Source organism: Herpailurus yagouaroundi, unplaced genomic scaffold (assembly GCF_014898765.1).
Source record: "Herpailurus yagouaroundi ecotype Mexico unplaced genomic scaffold, PumYag 190, whole genome shotgun sequence".
Taxonomy (NCBI): domain Eukaryota; kingdom Metazoa; phylum Chordata; class Mammalia; order Carnivora; family Felidae; genus Herpailurus; species Herpailurus yagouaroundi.
The window spans coordinates 10,014,710-10,037,185 of record NW_024412421.1 but is presented as its reverse complement, the minus strand read 5'-3'; the positions used below and the strand labels follow the sequence as shown (position 1 = coordinate 10,037,185).

The following is a 22,476-nucleotide window of genomic DNA, read 5'->3' as shown; positions in this document are numbered from 1 at the left end:
CAACAATCAAGGTTAGGACAAAAAATTTCCTCCTTTCCTGGGTTAGCAACTTCAAACCACTGGTATTTCCACTTAGGTGATCGTGACAAAAAGAGGACTAGAAAGAAAAAAGCCCCACATTCTTAGACTTGTTGCACACTCTGGGAGGGCGACTTGAGCACTCTGGCTTATCCCCAGTGACAGAGCCCCACCCAGTACATGCAGGGGCTTTGTAACTGCTGAGCTGAACTTGGGCTGGCAGATACCTTGGGCTTGTTCAACCAGGCCCTGGATTCTAGCCAGCCACATCAGTTAGCTAACAAGGTGAGGAAAGGCACAAATAAATCGTTTGCGTTTAATTTTCAAAACATTTTAGTTAGTGGCTTTAAGTTTTTTTCCACCAACCTTTGCAGTTAGAAACAACTGGCAGGAGGACAGATTTACTTCCCTCCTCTCCCTGCCCTGTGAGGGGTACGAATTTACTACGAAACTGTCCGAAGATGGGCTGGATGCAGGTGACTTCTGAATTCAGCCTGGAAGAATGAAGAAATGGGGGACCACCCCTCCCAAAAGCTTCATTTTTCTTGAGGGCCACACAATTCCTGTTTTAATAAGTTGCTGACTTCTTCCTGACATATCCAAAACACAGGTGCAAGAACCTAATTTTACGGATATAAAGTGAGCACTTTGAATAATGCCACAAAACGCATATTTTCTCCCAATTTGCTGGACGCAGGGCCCGATCTCTGTGGCTGACTGATGCTAAGTGAGAGTCTAGTCAGTGTGGGGCTCGCCAGCACCTTGGCAGGCCTGGAGCAACCCACCAGCCTAGGGTTTTATTCAGGGGTCTGGCACGCTGGAGTCGCCCCCTGAGTGGTGCAAGCTTGGCAGTGATAGGAGTTCCCTAATGATCTGGACAAAATTCTGATGCCTAACGGAGAAACGAGGATTGCGGAGACCCAGTCTATGGTGGTAGGACACGGGCACATCCGCATGTAACTGCTAAATTTAGTATTAAGAGTTTGGCCCGGAGAGGTTACTCAGAGCAGGCAGGGGTGATAATCCAGAGTGAATAGTCCTCCATTTGGTTTTTTTTTTTTTTTTTTAAATCATCAGTGCTGGATACTGTGGGGGGGAAAGTCTATAATACAGTGTGTAGGTGCATCAAAAGAATAACAACAATGGCTGCTATACTACCATTAAAAGTCTCTAGTTAAACCGTAAGTTCTAGAGAGGCAGGAGCAGGGCTTACATCCTGGCCCCAGTGTGCACGGGCACTGCCTGCTCTTTGAGGAGCCCGTCCAGCACACCAGCGCCAAAACCGAAGGATCCATTCTCAGAGAGCTCACCAGCTCCTCTTGTTTCCCCCTTTGAAGTTAGGCAGCCGGGGCTGTTTTACGTTAAAACAAACAAACAAATGAATAAAAGGAACAGAATCCTTGAAATCAAATCTCAAGGTCTCTGAAAAGGACCCTGATTAAGTCTGTACTTCCCTCTGAGTGTCTAAGACGGTGAGCCACTCTAAGGCAAGCACTAACTCTGTCAGTCTCCAAGTGCCCTTGATTTTGTTAGAAAGATTGGAATCACATCCCTAGAAGATGCAAGGTTCCCAGTTCCACTTTCTTTGCTTCTCTGCACAAGTGGTAAAATCACAGACCACCACCGAGGGAGAGGATTTAGTTCCCTGAATGGGTGATCCGAGGATGACGTTTACTAACGACCTGTTACAGGATACGATTTTTGGGCACAAGCTGTAACCATGGGTACACGGGAACCTGTTCTATGCCTCGCAGACTCAGGCTCCCATCTCTCACGTCTCTACACGGAGCAGGCCGTGCATTACCACAGAACCGGCCGACAGGACAGGCCCTGGGATTTGCTCCGGGAGTCTGATCCTTCTGGTGTGATTCCAGTTATCTTATCTCTCCTACACAAGGTTCTCTGGGCAAGTCCTCAGTGCCAAACAGGGACTGCTTTCCTCTGAAGGGTGGAGCCCCCCCACCCCCCCATGCAGGGCTCACAGGCAGTTCTGTTTGGAGCTAGCAGGGCTGCACGATGCAAGGAACAGCAAATTCACAGGTAATTCCCGTGGTGGGAAGGACGAACAAGCGGTGAACCAGGGAACAAACACGCATTTAACCTTAGGCTCCTCACGTCTGTGGCCCTGCCACATGTCTGCGAGGAAGATCCAATATTTACAAGCAGAACACTACGTCACACTTGATGCAAAGTCCACTGAGTACTCTTTTTGTAAAAAGCAGTTAAAGCACTGGCGACTTGTTTTAAAAAATATAAATCAGCACCTATCAACAGGGTACAACTTACTAAATCAAGTCCCCTGCGGGGATCATCTTTTAACACTTTCCTAGTGACGATCAACTGAAGACCAGTGCTCCAGGGTGAACAGGTGGGACAGGAGGAAGGCAGCCGCAGCCCCTGCCAACCCTCGAGCTACGTCCTTGATGGATAGTGGAATCCAACTGATGAGCAGCAGATGGCCCCGTTATTATTCTGGGAAAGATTAGTGCTTTCCCCAAAGGAAAGTTAACAACTATTTTAACCACCACAGGATAGCAGGGATAACCATGCCGTGTGATGAGAGAGACTTCTGTTTAGGAGGAAAAGCACCTGTGGAGACTCCGGGATCCGCTAACCTCCCTCTGGGAGAGCTGGCCCGACTGCTGCCTGGCGTCCTGCAGCCCGCCTGGAATTCTCGTGTCCTCTCTGGTTTTGTACAGAGCTTTGGGACTGGCGGTGGGAGAAACAAGAGTCAGCGATGGGGGTCAACCTCTGCTCAGGGACCGCACACCCTCAGTGCTGATGCCCAATGGTGTCTGCATTCCATACGTCAGCAGTCAGAACGCAACCCGTGAGCTTGCCCGGCCACTGGGCTCCGTGAGTGGGGGAGAGGGAAAGGTGGGCTGTCCAAGTAGAGGAACCGACCACCAGAGGAGGGAAAAGAGAGCTTAGAAGTCCTCTGGAAGAGGGGAGTGCACAGGCCCACACGGGCGCCTCGGCGGGGCAGCTACAGAGGGAGAAGCTGTTGAGGTCTGCCCTTCCTCAAGCTCCAGCCGAGAAACCTACAATGGTCCCTTTTAAAGCTATGTTTTCTAGGGCTGTTTTCCTTTCCAGTGGGATTCCAACTGAACAGCAAACTAATTAATCTTGGAATCAGAGCAGATGATTTGGGGGATGGTCTTGGATCACCCGGACCCCAGGGCACATCTGGGAGAAGAGGGGCCACGGAGCACTCGCTAGTTCACACGCAGATCCTAAGTCGCCCACGGCTGACGGTGGCTTTCACAAATGAAAATGTAAAACACGGACAGTGACCCTGCCATAGGGATACTGTATCTAACAAAAGCAACTCCCGAAGGCTTCATTTCCTTGCTCATTTTGGGTGTTTTTTTAATCATTTAAGGTCAACTTTAACCAAATCACAGGTGCCTATATAAGCCTAGCATTCTCTGGCCCAAGCACTAGTGAAGACATTTCCTCCCACACAAATAAAAATTGAAACAAAATTTCAAAGGAAAAAAAAATGAAAATAAAAGAATGTGAAAAGAAATACAAATCAAAGAAATTTATTGGGTGCTGACAAAAATACATAATACAAAAAACAAAACAAAACACAACACAACAGAAACAAAACCAGAAACCCCACCCCAGCGGGCCCACGCGCCTGAGGTACTGACAGCGTGCAGTCCCAGAAGCCCCGCAAAGCATTGCACTTAATTCATGAGGACCTCCATCTGCACCAGCCTTGCATTGGTGTCCCCAGACGTCCGGTAGGGGATCATCCCAGCAAAGGTAATCAGGGCTCGGGCTTGGCTTCGGAGTTGCTGAGAAAAAGGGAAAGAAGAGAAGAAAACCAGTGAGCTTTTGCGTCTGGGTACAATCCTGGGAACAACCACCGTGTTCTTCCATTTTCTACCCCCTGGTGTCAGGGGGCAGCTTTCTGGTGAGTGGATGAGAGTCTCACCCTCAAATGTCATGTTACCCATAAGGTTCAGACTTAAGCAAAGCTGGTCCACTGAGGCCCCACTTTCAAAACCCTTCTACTAAGCAAAAGACAGACGGGGTTGCCAGACAAGCTGCCTCGCCTGACACACGGGACCAGCTTCTGACACAGCCCACTCTGCAGGCGCTTTGCAGCTGAAGCCCAGCTTCAGACGGCCTGCTCTCCCGCTCCGAGCCTCCTGCTCTCTCCTGGCTGGTTTCTGACCACCTGCCTCCGTGGGGGTCTGAGCTTCTCAGACCTCTCCACAAAGTGGGTCCCTTCACATTCTGGCTCTTTTCCTCTCCTGCTTCTTCCCTTTTCTTTCCTCCCATGCCTCCCATTTCTTCTTTCCTGACATAAGCGCTGGGCCCTCCGTTCCTCGGTGATAATATTTATGAGATTCCTAGATTGTTCCAGGAGGGAAGAAGATTTAAATTCAGGTAATTCCAGTAACGGGGGGGGAAAAAAAAAAAAAAGACAATCTTCACCCTGATTTCCAGGGGATAAATTACTAAATACAGAATAAAGAAACTTAGAAGAACAGCTTTGGGTTGCCCCGTGTTGAGATGTGTTGGATGCTTATAGCAGCAAGAAAGGAAACTAGACCTGGAGTAGAAAAGGAGTCTACAAACCTCTTTTAGACCAGTAACAAGACTTTTAAGGATAACTCAGGGGTCACTTACTAGGCTTCCTAAGGACCATTCAAGAAGAAATCTGAAAGCCACGGGCTTTTTACCTGATAGATGAAATAAACTGGCAAGCATATATCCTAATTAATGTCCAAACCGAAATAAATTTTTACTTTATGACGAGAGTACCCATTAGATTTTCTTCAACAGTGCACGGGCTCTCATGCGTCATCTGAAGCTACTGTAAGTGAACTTTAGGAGTGTTCAGGCAGAGGGACTCACCCCCTCAACGGGCAGCTCTGCACTTTACAGCACGAAGCCACTTCTCGGGCAGGGAGCTTTTACACAGAAGTCTCTCTGTGACCCTGCTCATCCCTAGCTTTCAGAGAAAAGGTGTAGTGGGTGACAGGCAGACAGGAGAATGGCTTTATTCATGGTATGTGAAAACCAAGGGTCTAAAAAAGAAAGCTTGAGACACACAGAACGTGAGTTCAGCTGGTCCTGAAACTATTCCCTTCACATGTGGGAAAAGGCCTGCAAGGCCACAGCGGCACTCTCTGTGGGGGCAGCCCCCCGCCCCCCCGCCCCGCCGCCCTATAAGGAGCCCACAGTGCACCGGAAATGTCCACCACCTCAACACTTGTCTGCCAAGGCCCAGGCACAATGAGCCACTGCTGGCACGTCTCCTGACGTGTATCTTTTATGCGGTCCAGGTTCTAGCCTGCCCAAAGGGTGGATGGCAGACCAGCAGCTGCCTCTGGGGCACCCGGGGATGGGCCTACCACTCAGTGGACCATTCCGAGCACTGCCACCTACGCTGCTGATGGTGAAAACTTCCACCATCACTCACTTAGACAGCAATTCTGCCACGACAGTGCCTGTAGGGTCACAGCTGAGAGAGCCCCCCCACACACCCTTGGAGGCAGAAGACAGGATTTCAAACATTAAGTGGGGAAGCTAAGGGAAAGGTAGTTTTCATGGGGTCAAGCACCTACACCCTTTTGTCAAATCAACCGGACAACATATGCCGTGCAAGCCCCAGGCTCCCATCCACCTGGACCTGGCTTGAGCCACACGATGCTGGAGGCCCCAAAGGCAGCGGAAGGAGCCCTGGCCGCATGTCAGACGGCTCAGCTTCCAGACACGGCTCCTTCACCATCACCTGAGGGGCCTGCAAAAGCAAACGGCTTCCTGACCCGGGGCCTCAGTTCCCTCAGCTGTAAAATGGGGATAACAATCACTGCCTCAAGGTACCTCTCTGGGGTCACTGAGAGGTTCAGATGAGGGCAGAAACAAGGTTTGAATCAAATTCATTGTTGACCAGAAGTACTTATGATTCTGATGAAAATGCTGAGCTGAGACTCACAAAATAACCTTCCAATTTCAAAATGTGTATGAAATTCCTATGGAATCACCACAAATTAGTATCCTGTTTGATTTTTTAAAAGGTAGTATCTGCAGACTTCACTTTTTTTTAAAACTTGAGAGCAGCGGCGATCCCGTTAATGTTCGATTTCTTCTGAGAGCCTGACACAAGGTTTACTCAGCAGCTAGGCAGTAAGGAAAGAGCATTTGGGGTCATGAGCAGGGGTCTCATGAGGTGCCGAGGACAGCAGACCAGAAAGGTTGTTCTCAGCGATGGTTCTGGCCAACGCTGGGATCTTACAGAGTCACGGTCCTCGACGACTCGCTGGGGCCTGGATGCCGAGGACGGACTTGTCCCTTTGAGCCTCTTAAACTGTGTGAACAAGATGTTCATGGTGGCGAGTAGCACTTCTGAGAGGTTGTGCCTGATCTGCCCAGAGAAAAACACATGAAGTAAGGAAAAAGCACCGAGCCCTGGGGCCGACAACCAGTGTATGTCCAGGCACGTCACGTCCCACAGCTGCCAGGGAGAGAACTACAGGGTCACCAAAAAGCAGCCAATGGCACTGCCATGGCAAGCATGAGAGCAAAGCGCAGGCAATGCTGATCAGGTGAGCCAGATTATTCTTCTCCTTTCTGTATGCCATTCCTCCTAGGCACAAAGAGGGGCAGCGAGCCAAAAGCGTGCTGACTGTATCTGGCCACTACATAGGCTTGGACCGGCCAGGAACAGTGATTACCGTAAGAAGTCTGGATTTCAATGTCAGTCGGTAGGGATGTGCACACTGGTTCTCCGGGCCCCGCCACTCCCCACTATCTTAGACCTGCCAGACTGTCTCCACGGAACCTGCCCGGCCCTGGCAGAGTCGTTGGGAGCGTCTTCAAGGGCAGACCCTGGTGCACCACTTCGTTCCCTGATGCAGTGAACGGTGTACCCCCGGGAAGGCAAGAACCAACAACAGGGGAAGTGGCTGGGGTAGAAGTGACAGCAGGCGAGAAAGGCAGGTCGGCAAGGGGCAAGGCCTTCTAAGCTGAGTACCATAGCAGGCCACAGCCCCCCACGTGCAGAAGCTAGCCTTCCTCTTCCTCTAAAACAGAAACATGTCTTCCCAAGAGGTATTTGCTTACTGTGTAGCGGTTTTAAATGGAAACAGCTAGTGACATCTCAGGGCCAGGCAGCTGGCCCTGTGTCTGTGGTTCCAGACAAGAGTTTTTTACATGTGGGAACAACCAGAGAAGTCTTGGGCCAGTCCAGATCACAGAAGCCAGGATTTCTGGGGTAGGGCTTGGGTATGAAGATTTGTTACAGCTCTCTTAGAAATTCCAGCGGGCAGCTCAACTGCGCACCCTTGGGCTAGACGGTGGCAATGTGCTAGAAACTCTGCAGAGAGACAGTGGCTCTGGGGCTCATGGGCTGGCAACTGAGTCCACGGTCACTGTTCTGCTTCTCAAGACAAACAGTTCAGAGAAGCGAAAGAAGGAGGGGTATCATGGTGCATGTGTCATACACCCAATGGAACTACTTAAGGAAGATCAGAGTTAAGCACTAAGATTCCCTCTAGAACAAGTGGATAATACAGATTTAAACCAGACCACACAGGATCAACCAGGAATCTGTGCCCCCAAGAACATGTCTAATCACTAAAGAGACTGTGTTTTCTGAGTCGGGAATTTGGACAATGACCTGATAGGGATATGTGTACTCACAGAAAACCAACCTAGGAATATCTGAAATTGGACTCGCCTCAGAAAACTCAGTCTACATGGTTAGTGTACTGGGACTCTTAACGTCATCAGCTACGCTAAAACAAAAGCTTTCAGCAGAAGTGGGGAAAAAAATTCCATAATGCAGGAAGAAAAGGACTCACTTCATCACTGAAATTTCTGAAGGCAGCCACTCTCTCTTCCACACTTTCCTGATTCAGGGGCACCAGCTTCAAACGATCAATGATCTGTTTAAAACAAAACCCCACCGGCTGCATATGAAATAACCATCAGTCATCTTGTCTCCTTAGACAGACAGTAAGCATCTCACGTGTTACAAAGGGCTCTTTAATACAAAATACTACCTTCCCTCAAACACACAAAGGCTTTGGTCTTTCTAATTTGCTGACTGAATTCCCAACCACATTTTCTGAGGCAATTCTAAAATTCAGAGATTGCAAGTTACTCCAAGAAATCTCTCCAGTTTCTGACTAATGAGGAAAGGAATGGGGAGTGGAGAGAAAAAAGAGCAACACAGAAATCCCCTTTCAAGTCCCAGGGTCATACTTGTCTTCTTTGCTAAACAGGCACGTTGGTAACATTTCCTTTGTTTTAGATGAATCCCATATAGTGTTTTGGATTTCCAAGGGCATACATCAACCTGCACTTCAAATAGCCCTCTTAAAACTTACATCAAAGGCTCTGTCAATATGACCACTGTGATACTCGTCAAAAAAGGTGATCAAGTCCAACAGAAGATAGAACGTGGAGTCCACAAATTTATTTGCACTGATTCCCTGAGCCCTATACCTGAAAGACAAAAAAGAGGGAAGAGGGGACAGGGATAATTATGAATTTCTATGCAATTTGTAACTTTAGGATAGCATTTGAAAAATGTCAAAACCTCTTGAAATCTCTAGGTGAGGTGAATTAAGGAGTGGAAAATAGCGTTTCTTTTCCAATGGCCAAGAAGTTGATGGTGGATTTGACACGAATCCATCTGTAAATATTCTGCATGAAGCATGGCTCTCTAGCCTCGGCCACCATTAAGCATCCAAATCTCCAGGAAGGATAAAAAGGTTCTGATGGGTCAAAAGTCCAGTGGCTACCACTGCAGAGTGTTTGCTAAATGGATTATTTGATCAGGAGTCTTCTTCTGTGCTACCCCAGGAAAGCATCTCGAACCCAGTTTTCTCTAAGTCACTTTACTAGGAGTATCTGTAGAGAGCACAAACGGTAATGACTGTGGCCTCAGCCTGGGAGCTCCACCAAATAAAGTCTGATAACTCCGTTATCTCACCAAAGAAGGAAGAAGGTGGCTCTTAAACACTGGCCACTACCATCTCTAAGAATTCCCCCATCCACCTATCACTAGCTTCGCTCCAGAATGTCTTTAAGATGGCTTATAACTGTGTATAGATGAGTACAATGCCCAGAGTTAAACTTAATGAGCAAGATTAGAATGTTGACATATGCTTTCATACCCTTCTTTCTAGCAAAACTTTGAAGTCTGATAGTGACAAGCACTGGTTATGATGTGAGGCAAAAAGAACTCTCAAGCAGTGCTGGGGGGATGGGGAGACTCTGGAAGGCCACCTGATGTGACTAGTAAAGCTGAAGACGCATGTGGTGGGCACGGGCGGCCTGGCACTGGCGCCGTGCCCCCTCGGAGCCAGCTCTCGGTCTTACCGTTCTGCGATGGAGAGCGCCATGTTCTTCAGCCTCTCTTTGTTGGACTGTGGTGCGCTGATCTGGGGGACAACAGGGCTGAGCAGTTTGTTCATCAGCTCTAGCACCTTGTCAGCATTCTGTTCCATTTTTTAAAATTAAGGAAGGAATCGATTATAAATAATCAGTAAAAGAGAAAAGGAAAAACAAAATAACCAAAAGAGGGAACGTTCTGGGGTGATGGATTAAAACATTCTGCACCTTGATCTGGATGATGGTTACAGATATACACCTATGGAAAGCTCATCAAGCTGGACCCTTAATGTCCGCACATTTTTCCACATCTTAATTAGAACTCAGTCAAAACATCTTTGAATTAACAAAAAATGAATTATAAACCTTCTTTTGGCCCACTTTTCTCAGTTTATAAAAGAAAGAGCATAATCTTTTTTAGGCCACGTAATGATCAGCAGTCACCATATGTCCTCACGTCGAAGTACTTATTCTAGTTCTCTCGAAGCACCTCAGCTGTCACCGCCTTCCCTAACACACAGGCCTCACGAGAGTGTCTGTGGCGACCAGAAGGGTAAGCACGAAGGCATTTTGTCCCAAAGCTTCACCATCGAAATGTGATGGACGCCTATTCTGCTGCCAAGTGAGATGAGAGCTCAAGGCCTACAGGATATCCGGGCAATATGTTGTTCTTATTTGGCCAGAAATCCTTTATGGGCAGAGGTAACTCTGTAAAATGGGAATTTCACCCTGACCAGATCATTAACTGCCAAGCACTAGGAGAAAATGCCTCATCAGGACAGCAGTGCAACAGTGGCATTGCCAAACTGTTTGTGCATTTAATGCCAAAAGGCCGACGGATCTATTAAGTACAGAAGAAGGAAAAGGGCATGTCTTACCTTGGCAAGGTCATAGAGCTTTGCTGCTTCTTCAAACAGTCCTTTATTTTCTGCCACGGAAGCAACTTTGTTGATAATAGGCTTTGTGTCACTAGTAAACTTATCTATGACTCCAGGCTGACAAGACAAATTACAGAGGGGAGGAGGAGAGAGATGGGTACACAGAACTGTTAATTTAAACACACAGAAGCAGTTGGGATCTGAAAACGACTTTAACTGAAAATGCCTGCCCTAGGCAATGCATATATTTCATCTGCTAGACTCTGGCATTCTGGAAGATGTAAGGTCCTATTAAACATATGAAAGGGACCAAGGAAACTACAGATGAAGAAGCACTGAGGAGTCAGCAATAAGACGTCTGTGCTGCCTAATTGTCCAAAATGATCCAGAGGGTAGGTGAAAGAGTCAATGATTTTAAATTTGCTGATGCGTAGGCACTAGGAGGAAAAACCAGGAGGCTCAGAGAAAATATCTGAAAGGTTCTGGATTGGTTTTCTAAGACAGATGGTAAAAGAAATTCGGTGCTGAAAAAACATATGGCAAATGGCATCAGGATATTTTTTTAAAAAATCACCATTAACATTCAACAGCAACCAAATGGTCAGGAGAGCACGAGAGGCCTTAGGAACCACAGAAGAGCTAGTGTGGACAGAGTGACATCTGACAGGCTATTCTGATTTTCCATCAGCACTAGACCAAGTCGGGGTGACCTGCTCCTGCCACCCTGGAGGCAGCACAGGAGACAAGTGAAGAGCATGGGCTCTGGAGTCACGAAGGACTGGGTTCAAATTCCAGCTCCCCTTCGTACTAGCTGTGTGATCCTGCGGGAAATAATGAACTGCTCTTGTTTTCTTTTCCTTATTTGAAAACCACCTTGTTGGATCATTATTGTGGTGATTAGTTAAAAAATACCTATAAAGCATTCAGCACAGTGCTTGGCAAATGTCACTGCTCAATAAGCATGGCCACTGTCACCAGTACTGTCACTGTCCGTTCTTCTGAGCTGGAAGGTGTGCACATTGTGAGCTCATCTTGAGATTGCTGGGTCCAAACCACCCATTTTTACAAGTGAGGAAAGGGAGTCCCTGAGAGAGGCAGGTGACGTTCCCAAAGCCACCGGGAGAATGCCTGTGTGGGGTCAGGACTGGTTTTTGGCACCAGGGCCTCTGCCCCTTTTGCTATGGCTCCCACTGCGCACGACAGGTCTCAGGGAATCACTAAGGTCACAGGTACAGCTGTATCTCCAGAAACTACCTTCTGAGAGAGGTCAAGCATATTTCTAACTTTGTTATCTGGGGAGAGTAGGTGCAGTAAATAATTCCTTTTCTTGCCTATTTTCTGAGCCAAGAATGACAGAAATGCAGCCTTCTTAGCTCAAAAATCAGCAGGCATGAACAGATGAGTCCTCTGCACATAATAAAAAAGCTATCTGATCAGGGCGCCTGGCTGGCTCAGTCAGTAGAGCCTGTTGACTCTTGATCTCGGGGTTGTGGGTTAAGCCCCCTACTGGATGTAGAGATTACTAAGAACAAAAAAGCTATCTCGCTATACATTTACATAGTTTAGAGAAATAGAAATGTGTGTTAAGATCAAGGGCATCATTTGTGGCCATTCTTTGTTGCTTAAACTACAATTTCATTAAGATCTGCAACTTTATTACTTTGAATCCTAAGATTTAACTACATTCTTTTGACAATTGTACATCCCCAACTGCAAACTAACACATCTCTAGAGGCACATTTAACCCACCTTTCTACTTCCATCATTCTCTAGTTTCCCAAGAATCATATCAAACTGTGGAGACAAAAAAAAGTGTACTCAATTTACTGGACAACGATATACACACAATCCACAATTCTCTGGACACAAAAGAGAGGAAGAAAACAGGGGAGGCAGGAGAAGTTTTACATGAATCAGAAAACAGTGAGACTGAATCGGTATTTTCGCGATCAGAAACCAAGAAAGCAGAGACAACCGAACCCCCCGCTAACCCCGCCCCGGGCCTCATCCGCCACAGCCATGCTAGCGTGACCACACAGCATCACGTCAGCACGGGTGTGTGCACTGCAAACCGTGGGTGGGAGAAAGGAGGGACCGACGTACCTCTCGACTTTCTATCACAAGCTCACTCACGCAGCGCAAAAACATGTTTTCTCCTTGACTATCTTTCTCATCCCTGGAAGGGGACAAAAGCAACACGGTTTCTGGCGTGGAGCTGAGGTCTCTAATCGTTCTCAGGATGACAGAGATGAAAGCCAGCCGAAGACAACGGTCAAAAGTGGGTGTTACCTGAGGAAGTAGAAGTACTGGAGTGCCTCCCTCGGGTCTGTGGACTCAAACTTGCGGGTGTAGAGCATGAGTAGCCGCACAAAGTTCAGCCGCCGCATGCAGGGAGGGTCGCCAGGCTCGTGGCTGACTGCACCGTGGGGGACAGAACCGGTCACGACCACCCTGCCCCTCTGACCCAGGCAACCAGGAATTATGGGAGCTGAATCCAAAGACCCTGCAGCCTGGCCAACGTTTGCCAATGTAAGCTGCACCACCCTGTCCTCAGCTGCTTTCCAAGCAGAGTGGGGGAAATGGCATTCTGGAGTCCGTCACTAGCGTGCTGCTCTCACACTGGAAGGTGGAGACAGCTGACCGTTACGGCACGCGCTGAGGAGACCTGGCTGCACTGCTAAGGAGTCTGCAGGCATTCATCCACACTCGTCTTCTGCCCCTCTTCAGACTCTCCCGCCCCGGGCAGGTGGGCACAGAAAGTGGCGGCTGGGGTTTCCGGTTAGGGCCCTGACGGAATGTGACTCAGGACTCCAGGGACTGCTTCCCGCTCCATTCTCCGGGCGGTCGGACCGACTGGCCACAGAGCTAGCCCTCCACACAGTGCTACCTCCACTGCCCTGACACGATTTGTACCGTGTGCCCAAAGCCTTGGTGGTGGCAGGTGCGTGTGTGCTGCCGCCCGATGGGGGAGGGGGTGAGCGATGGGGACACCAGTGCCAACAAATACTCACGGAGCTGAGCACTCTGTCCCGAGGATTTTAAAAGCAGCTTCAGCTCAAAGAGGACCAGCGCCACGTGGACTGCATGGCAGCGCAGCCGCTCCATGCGGAAGAGAAAAGCGATGGCAGCCTCGAACTGTGCCGTCAGGAAGAGTACTTGGAAGTATAGGAAGGGCTGCTGGTTCACCGTGAAGTGGGACTCGCCTGGGGGAGGAGGAGGCGAAGCTGACTCAGGAGCCAGGCTCTCAGCAGCCCCGACCCCAGGCAGAAGCCCCGTGTGCTCAGAGGACCTGCTGACGGGATGAAGGGGGCCCTGGGCACGGTGGACTGCCACAGGAACCATGACCTGGTTCCACAACCTTCTCCAGACCTCACAACACAACTGGCGAGTGGGGTCGTGCTGTAAAACCCAAACCGCTTGCGTAAGTGGGAGAGAAACAGAGTTCAGGACCTTAGGACAATACATAAAAGAGGCTGTTTATCTCCTTTGCCCTGCGAAGAGTCACTCGATAAGGAGAGGAATGAAGATTTCAAAGATACTTCAGTTCACTCAGATTCACAGGTATGTGAATTCAATAAATGCTGGCCACTAGTTGGGACCTTCTTTTGCTCCCAGAATTCTTAAACAGAAACAGTGAGGAGGGAGAGCTATGTCCCCCTCATTTATGCTCAGATACAGTCATTGCGAGATCCACAAGGAAGCAATAGCCAAGTCCTGCCTCTGTCTCTCCCTGAGCAAACGTCTACCAGAGCAGTTCAAAGAACTGGAGTAAAATAGCTTACTGTATATGACCATATAAGTCACACACACTGCTTGAGCTCACATGGCCTCTACTTGAATCTGAAATCATTGATGTATTGTGTTGTGTTCTGAAGATCCGGAGTTCAGAGACGAAGGACGTTCCTAGAGGAAAGCTAAGTTGTGACCTTAGGTGGACAAGACAGAGAAAGTAGTTCTGTTCAGGATATCTTACCATAGTCTTCCAACAACTGTTTCTGGAACTGTGAAAGAGTGAGCCTGTCTTGTGGGGAGCTGGTGCCGTCGTCATCAAAACACACTTGGTTCAACTAAACCCCCAAGAGAAACACATGCATTGGTACAAACTACTTCCTGAGCCAGGCATGCAGACCTGTCGCTGCTCAGCAGCTCGAGGCTGTGCTAATGGCTGTGGTTACTGGTTGAGAACTATACAACAAAAAACGGGGTCAAGAGGCAGGAAATCCACTAGCCCTATCACCCTACTGGCATCACACATTAAGCAGGTAAAATGTGTGTGCGGAACACAAGCAGAGGGAAGGGGCTAACGCCCTGCTCAGGCAAGGGAAGCGGTGCCTGCCTTCAGCCACAGGTAGTCCTCGGTTTTGTCAGCTACTTCGCTCTGGTTGTCGGTGATGTCGCATCTGCCAATGATACAGTACACGGCCCGCTTGTAGGGGTCCGTGTTGTTCCTGAGGGCCCTGCGGTAATGCAGTCGGAGCTTGTTCTCTGTGGCTGGTGACAACCTAAAGACACAAGGGAACAGACAGCTTAGATACACATGCTGAAGACCCTCAGGGGTACCTGAAAGCACCCCGGGTCCCAACCACATAGCAGAGTTGCGCAGCCTTCCTTCACAGACACCACCCCAGCCACATCCCCCGCTACCACCATTTTCATCCAACGTGCGGCCCCCAACACCTTCGTCTCCCCCGCCTGCCGGCTTCCTCTGGCAGAGGCCTTCAGGGGCACGTCAGAAATGCTGGGGAATTAATACTCCACCGCATTCCCCCAGCAACCCTCAAGCCATGATGGACAAAAGTGAGTCCTTCCCTTAAGTGTCTCGGCCCCCACTCTGACCTCCTTGCTCCCTTATACATGTAAGATTACCTCCAAAATAAACTACTTGCACTCAGATCCTTGCTTCGGGGTCTCTACACCATTAACCCTACTTTGAACTCACTAATGCGAGCAAAGAGAGAGGCTTATGGTTTACGACAACCTCTGGACATGGCATCATTAACACTGTCTAAAAACCTGCCTTGAAAAGTATCGCTAGTATTCCACAGGAGAAAATAGGGTAACCACCGTTATTCGTCTCAAATACAAATACATATATTTAAACTGGGTTTCAGTGAATATGAACTTAGCCCAAGTACATTAAAACCCAGAGAAAAATTAATCCTTAGCAGTTCCTTAATGGAAAAGAACTGAAAACAAAACAAACAAAAAACCGAGTTTCAATGATTGCATTTCAAAATGACTAACTTCTCGTTGTAGCCTTTGAGCTACGAAGTGTGTGACAACACATTTTCATATTGGGCCAACCACAAAAGCACTGAGTGTTAAATGAAGTGTAATGCAGCAGAGTTTTTAAATAAAGCATCCTGGATATGCCCGGGATTTACAGGATATGTAAAATCGTGCTCCTAACCACAGTGCCTCCCTCCCACACAGGAACAGAAAAATCCCCGAACACAAACGCTTCAGTATCAGAATGGGGCTCTTTTAATGTTCTCAACCTATACTCTCAGGCAAGTTCTACTTGCTTTCTAGACTTCATTTTTTTCCCAAGCAGAAACTTATTCTGAGCCATGCACGGGGCAAAAAGAGCAAATGCCGGTGGAGGCCACCCTGTTGATTGCACGTGGCGTCTTCTGGATGCACCATCTCGTTCGCCATACCTTCTGTCCTTGCTGTTCATGTACTCCTGGAACCAGGTTTTAAATTCTCCCAGCTGGTGCTGGGCTCGGTTAACCACCTGTGAAGCGGCAAGCAGGTCCCCACAGCGCATGCAGTAATAAATTAATGCCCACACAGGATGGCCTTCCACTTCTCCATCCTAAAAGAGGAAAGATGCTCAAATAAGCAGGCAAACAAAGCTAACTGATGGCTTTCTGATACACTCACCTCTTCTCATACTAAGTCACTTCCGCTTCACAACCACCTGTTAGGTAGGGACCTCCCTGTTTTATAAACAAGGAAACTGAGGCACAGGGACATTAAGTACCTTGTCCAAGCTGGTGAATGCAGCCTGGCTCTAGAGCTTTTCCTTGAGAACACCATGTGCTCCACCTGACTGAAAGCCAGCCTGTGGATTCACCTTGGAATCCCAGTAGCCAGTAACTGGGTAACATGCTCTGTGATAATTCACAGACGTGCGCTCTTGCAACCCCCGCAAAGCAAGGGCTGAAGTTTACCGACCAGTAAGAGACTACCATTACTATACTTGAGTTTATATAAAGTGTTAACTACAAATGATTAGTCAAATGGACACTGGCACTTTCATTCATTTGTTGGCTGTTCACTCACTGACTATCTTTGTTTCGACACTGGGGATCTGAGAAGGCAGCTCCACTCCCGCTGTCCCAGTACCGGAGCTGGTCTATCCTCCAAATGCTTCTGTCATCATCTGTACGGAAGCCTGGGATTGCTTTTCTCTCCGCTTCTCTCCAGCTCCTCCAGAGGGGTGGGCCTCAGACTTCCTTTCTTGGTCCCTCAACCCTTCCCCCCACAGGGCTCTTTCTAAAACCAGATCTGATCATTATCACTTCTCCACTTGAACCCCTTTGAGGTATTTACATCCAAAGTCCTGGGGCGCCTGGGTGGCTCAGTCAGTTCAGCGTCCGACTTCGGCTCAGGTCATGATCTTGCGGTTCGTGAGTTCAAGCCCCGCATCAGGCTCTGTGCTGATGGCTCAGAGCCTGGAGCCTGTTTCAGATTCTGTGTCTCCCTCTCTCTCTGACCCTCCCCCGTTCATGCTCTGTCTCTCTCTCTGTCTCAAAAATAAATAAACGTTAAAAAAAATAATAAAAAAAAAACCACAAAACAAAGTGCTTAGCCTGGCACTCAAGGCTTTCACCTACCAGTCCCACGTTTGCCAAGCCCTACCTCACACCCGATATGCTATGCTAGATACTCTTTCCTGCCTCCACGCATCTGTTCATGTTGTTCCCTCCACCTTAAACACCCTTTTCTAAGACCTGTGGCAGGTGAGCCCCTATTTTTCAAGCGCAGTGTGAACCTCACCTCCTTTATGAAGACAGCTTCCTCTGTATCCCACCACCTTGGCACAAAGCTCCAGCTTAGTGCTGCTTTGCACAGGGTATTAAATCTATAAAATAATTCCCCCAACTGGACTATGTATGAGCTGAAAAGTGTCACATTCTAGGAACTGTATCTAACTCCATTCTTCCAGATGTTTGAACCAACAATCCCAAGAGTCATCCCTGACTCTGCCTGTCACTCCCACATCCAAGTCTTCAACAAGTCCTACTGGGCCTACTTTCAGAACACGTCAAGAATCCAATGACATCCTCCCCCTGCGCCCTCCTCCACTGAGCTGAGCAGCCACCATCTGCTCATCACCTGGATTCCTGCAAGGTCCCCCCAGCCTTTCTCCTAGCCCCACTCTGGTCTCTTTTCCATACAGCAGTTTCCACACATAGCTTCATCTTCGCTGCCAATGCCTATCTCAGAGAGACGACTCCAGGCGTGTAACTCATCACACAGAGAAAGATGCCAGTACCTGAAGTCCAGGCAAGGGAGCTGGAAGTTTAATGTTCAAGAAACTTCGAACCAACTGGTAAGTCCCAGGCACCCCGCCTAGCTGGGCCTGATGCAAGTTTCCAAAGACAGTCACAAGGGTGTAATTCTTATAACTGGAAAAATTGAAAAGGAAAACAAAAAAAAGGTTGAGAACACATACAGGTATCTGTATCCACATCCCTGACATTAGACTGTGAACTCTACAGGACAGGGCCTGGACTTCAAACCTAATGCAGAGGAGGAAACAGTGCATGCTTCATGAAGCAAACTATGTTACTTATTCAGTGAGGAGTAGACCACCATACAGATCTTTCATCACTGTGGATGCTCAAAAGCACCCCTCGAGGAACATAACAGCAGACTTCCAATGCATTAAGGCCTAATGTACAGGTTGCTTCAGCTCACAACCGAATGCTTTGGTGCATTCTTTTTAAACTTTTTATTTTGGAAAATTTCAAACCTATGAAAAATTAAAAAAAATAGCCCAATGAATACTCATATAACCTTTACCGAGATTCATCAATTGTTATTAATTAGCCTTTGTGCACATGTTTCTCTCTATGTAGATACATACATATATATATACATATATACACGTACACACACATGTGTACATATACACACCCACTTGTTTTTTGAACCATTTGAAAATGTATACAAATACAGAAAGCAGGGGCTACTTCATCTGTAAATACTTCACTATGTACCTTGGAAGAACTAGGGCATTCTCCTACCCAACCTCAATACCATTATGACAGCAAGAAACTGAACATCGACACACTGCTATTATCTAAAATACAAGCCACGTTCAAATTTCCTAATAATACCCTTTATGGTTTGTGTTTCTCCCTCCAAGTCTAGGATCCAGTCAAGGGAATGCATGGCACTTGGTTCTCATGCCATTTCCATTTCCTGTACTCTAGGGTAATTCTACCATCATTTTCCATGACACTGACCTTTTAAAAAGAATCCAGGCCAGCTGTTGGGTAGAATGTCCCACAGCCTAGACCGTTTCCTCATGATTTAATTAAGATTCAACTTTGTTGCCAAGAATCCCACACAGCTGATGCTGGTACTGCCCACTGAGCCCCAGGTAATACTTGGTTTGATCACCTGCTTAAAAGTGTCACTCACCAGATTTCAACACCTTTTGTAAAAGTACCTTTCCCTCTGAAATTGATAAGTACCCCGTGGGGTAATACTTGGAAGCCATGTGAATATTCTGTTCACCAACAATTTTCTACTGAATGGTTTCAGTTTCCACTGATGTCCTTGCTGAACCAATTACCACACCGATGGTTGCAAAAAATTTTGTATCATTTCTTTTTCACTTATTTGCTAGTATTCTTAAAACCGTGCAATTCCTTAAAACCTGTAGTGTTTTTAAGGTGCTTCCATACTAAGATTAACTGGTTCTAGTTACAGATATTCAGATATGGGGTTAACAGAATAAAGAACTTTCTAAATATGTTTCTTGTCCAAAACAAAACAGACTAACTCAAAAAGTCAGGTGCTCCATATGCACAGATATTCAACACCAGATTAAGTAAAATAACAGAATGAGAGTGTGAGAGAGACAGAGAGAGAAAGATCTAAATGTCAATTACAAAAAAAAAAAAAAAAAACACACCTCAATGGAATTCGATGCAGTTATGCAAAATGATACTGATAAAGATTTTAAAAAGCAAACTACATAAAACCACATACTGTACACATTTGGATCATAACTACAAAAAACAAAATCAAACAAAATATTCCCATATCAAAAAGTGGTGGTGGGGGGGGGGTAGGAAATGTGAAAAGGTACAAGAGCCTCTGGCATTTTTCTGTACCAGTCCTACATCTTCTCAACATTTTCAGCCTTATCTGCAAAAAACCATTTGGGGCTGGGTCTACTTTACCACGCCATCAGGATTCGCACCAGCAAAACTACTTTAAAAAGTGAGTATAATTATCACGAAATAGTCCCTTTATCAAGAAATGACAACAAATCCTTGAAAAGGATACCGGTGGGGAGTGACGCCCCTAGAAAAGAAGGGCAATAGGGTGACAGTAATTGTGGACAGCAAACTTTCCAAGTAGCTCCCAAGTGCTGCCAAAGGAATTAAGGGGGGAAAAAAAAGAATTTTTAAGACAAATAAATATGTAAAATTAAATAAGCAAAATGAAGAGAATAAATTAAATGGGATGGCTTACCAGATATAAAATCAAGAAAAGCCTTGTACCATTGGTGAAGTCAAGCACCAATGTTGAAGAGTGGGTTTACTAAAGAAAAAGCAGTCACGAGCAGTCGTATACCCATTAAAAAAACAAAATCCTAGGGGCGCCTGGGTGGCTCGGTCGGTTAAGCGTCCCACTTCAGCTTAGGTCATGATCTCACGGTTTGAGGGTTTGAGACCCACGTCAGGCTCTGTGCTCACAGCTTGGAGTCTGGAGACAGCTTCAGATTCTGTGTCTCCCTCTCTCTCTGCCCCTCCCCTGTTTGCACTCGGTCTCCCTCCCTCCCTCCCTCTCTCTCTCTCTCTCTCTCTCTCTCAGATTCTGTGTCTCCCTCTCTCTCTGCCCCTCCCCCATTTGCACTCGGTCTCTTTCTCTCTCTCAAAATCAAACATTATAAAAAACTGAATCCTAAAGGTTTTTATATACTGTCAGAAATTTTGACTCTTACTCTGCTGCTTGTAGCAATATTACCATACACATTAGGATCTTTATGGCTCCATATCAATATACCCAAAACTTACATTAAAAAATTTAGCAAAAGCCTATTATAATACTCTATAAGCTCTTTTGTGCCTATGTAAAAAAGAATAAAAAACATTTGGAGTTCCAAATTTTTCTTAATAAGGGAAGTTTATGCCTGATGGCATTCATCTCATGTGACTATTATATAATTATTAAAGTATTTGATAAAAACCTATTCTCTGCTATACCAAGTCTGAATCACCTCAGTTAATGCACAAGGAAATCTTAGGACTTCCTAATGAAGTATTATTTTGTTGATAAAGGGCAACCACACTATAAGGGGACTGGCAGCTGCACAGCTCACTGGCAAAGAACTGCAATTTAGCAAGTGTATTCAACTTGGCTTTCTCTTCTCGAACTAGCAGAGGCCCAGCACCGTGTCTCTGAAATAAAGAGGGTGCGTTGCACACTCATGACAACCCCTGCTGGCAAATTCAGAGCTGGAAGGAGGGTCCACAAGGAGGGATGAATGGCATAGGTCCCACCAATGAAGGGGACGACAGGGCACAAGGGCATAGCCACAACCCCCTCAGTGACCGACTCCACTTAGTGAGGAGGTGGCAAAGAAAGCCAGGCACAAATCACAGGCATTAGCAGCTGGGAAGGATCCAGATGCATAGGGATTAACAGAATAGAGCCAGAAAGAAAATAAAGGTTCAAGGACTCTTCCTAAGGCTGGAAGGTGATAATATTGCCAGCTGTAAAAATTAAAATGCTCAGAGAACAAAAGAGCCTAAGAAGTAACGGCTGAACAACATTAGGGAACAGGATCCTGACCTAAGGCATCATGGCCTAATAATCATGATGTCTCCATACCAAGGGACACAGAGTGGAGAAAGAGAAAATGAAAAGTCTAACAGCACTCCCATTCACCATGACTTTATACTGCTGCAGAAACAGGCCCGGTAAAGAAGTGTTTCTGAAAGCAGGATTGTATCCCTCAGCCTCGCTCAACCTTGTTTAAATTATACCAGAGAGAGGGCACTCAGCCCAAGGACTACTAGACACGAGACAAGGCTGACTTCTGGGGGTTTCTGAAGCCAGCCCCGCTAGGCCAGGGCTGCCTTACCTCTGCTCGAGGTAAGCCAAGGCCTGCCGGACAAAATCCATGCGCACTTCCACGCTGTTGCGGCTCTTCAGAGCATCAGTCGCCGGCACCAACAACACATCCGTCATTTGTTTCACCATGTTCCACATGTCAGAGATGTTCTGCGCATAAATGAAACTGCACGTGACAACGCTGCAGGGCTGGAGAAACGGTCTGGCTCTTCGAGGCTCTGACCGCAAAGGCAGAGAAGGTAAGGAGGGGGAAGAGGTTAATGTCCTCCGTCTGAGGCCCTCAGGCTTTAAGCTCAGTACAGAAGATGCGCCTGTGCCCTGCCAGCTGCTAGACTCCATCTTCCAAGGAGCACCTTCCTGTCCCGAGCTGGTTTTCAGATCAGTTTCTATTCCAGGTCTGACATAACCACCCACATAATTGAGACCACACAACAGTAAAAGGAACACTGAATCTCAGTGGGTTATTCCTTACAAGAGAGTGAATACATTTATAATTGTCCAAAGCTCCAGGAGTTTAAACTCAAGTAGCTGCATTTCAGTCCTTACAAGGTCATTTGAGTTTCTTAAGGCTTAAAATAAAGAGTTTAACCTAAATAATATATAGGTTTTGTCCTCCCAGAGACTCTCCAGGGGCCGCTGCTCTTACCCCATTTTGTGAGTGTCACAGTCTCCCATTTTCCTTCCCACTCACTCCCTTCAAAAGACGCCTCCATGAGAGCCTCCCAGGAAAGGAATGGGCATTCTCTCCTTTGTGTTACCACCACACATATGGGACTCCCTCTCCCAAGAATCCTCCTGTCTGTAAACCTCTCCTTAAAAATGGATTCCCTGAATGCTCTGCAATATTCTAAAGTTAAGAATCCTTAGAAGAGAGCACTGATGAGAAAAGCAGGTT

The 22,476-nt window shown here is 47.1% G+C and overlaps 1 protein-coding gene across 2 annotated transcripts in view; it reads right to left on the bottom strand.

The window, feature by feature from the left end:
* Positions 1–3,569: 3,569 nt before the first annotated feature.
* The window catches only part of NUP93 (nucleoporin 93), a 104,831-nt gene continuing 85,924 nt past the window's right edge, over positions 3,570–22,476 (bottom strand). For both annotated transcript variants that reach the window (XM_040498062.1, XM_040498063.1), the window contains 15 exons: positions 21,592–21,731; positions 17,761–17,893; positions 15,917–16,074; positions 14,593–14,758; positions 14,230–14,323; positions 13,268–13,459; positions 12,546–12,672; positions 12,360–12,432; positions 12,006–12,050; positions 10,257–10,373; positions 9,367–9,485; positions 8,370–8,487; positions 7,842–7,925; positions 6,275–6,403; positions 3,570–3,821 (listed from right to left, as the gene is read on the bottom strand). In XM_040498062.1, coding sequence (XP_040353996.1) covers positions 3,711–3,821; positions 6,275–6,403; positions 7,842–7,925; positions 8,370–8,487; positions 9,367–9,485; positions 10,257–10,373; positions 12,006–12,050; positions 12,360–12,432; positions 12,546–12,672; positions 13,268–13,459; positions 14,230–14,323; positions 14,593–14,758; positions 15,917–16,074; positions 17,761–17,893; positions 21,592–21,731 — 1,806 coding nt within the window. In that variant the 3' untranslated portion in view covers positions 3,570–3,710. The remainder of the gene's footprint in view (positions 3,822–6,274; positions 6,404–7,841; positions 7,926–8,369; positions 8,488–9,366; positions 9,486–10,256; positions 10,374–12,005; positions 12,051–12,359; positions 12,433–12,545; positions 12,673–13,267; positions 13,460–14,229; positions 14,324–14,592; positions 14,759–15,916; positions 16,075–17,760; positions 17,894–21,591; positions 21,732–22,476) is intronic.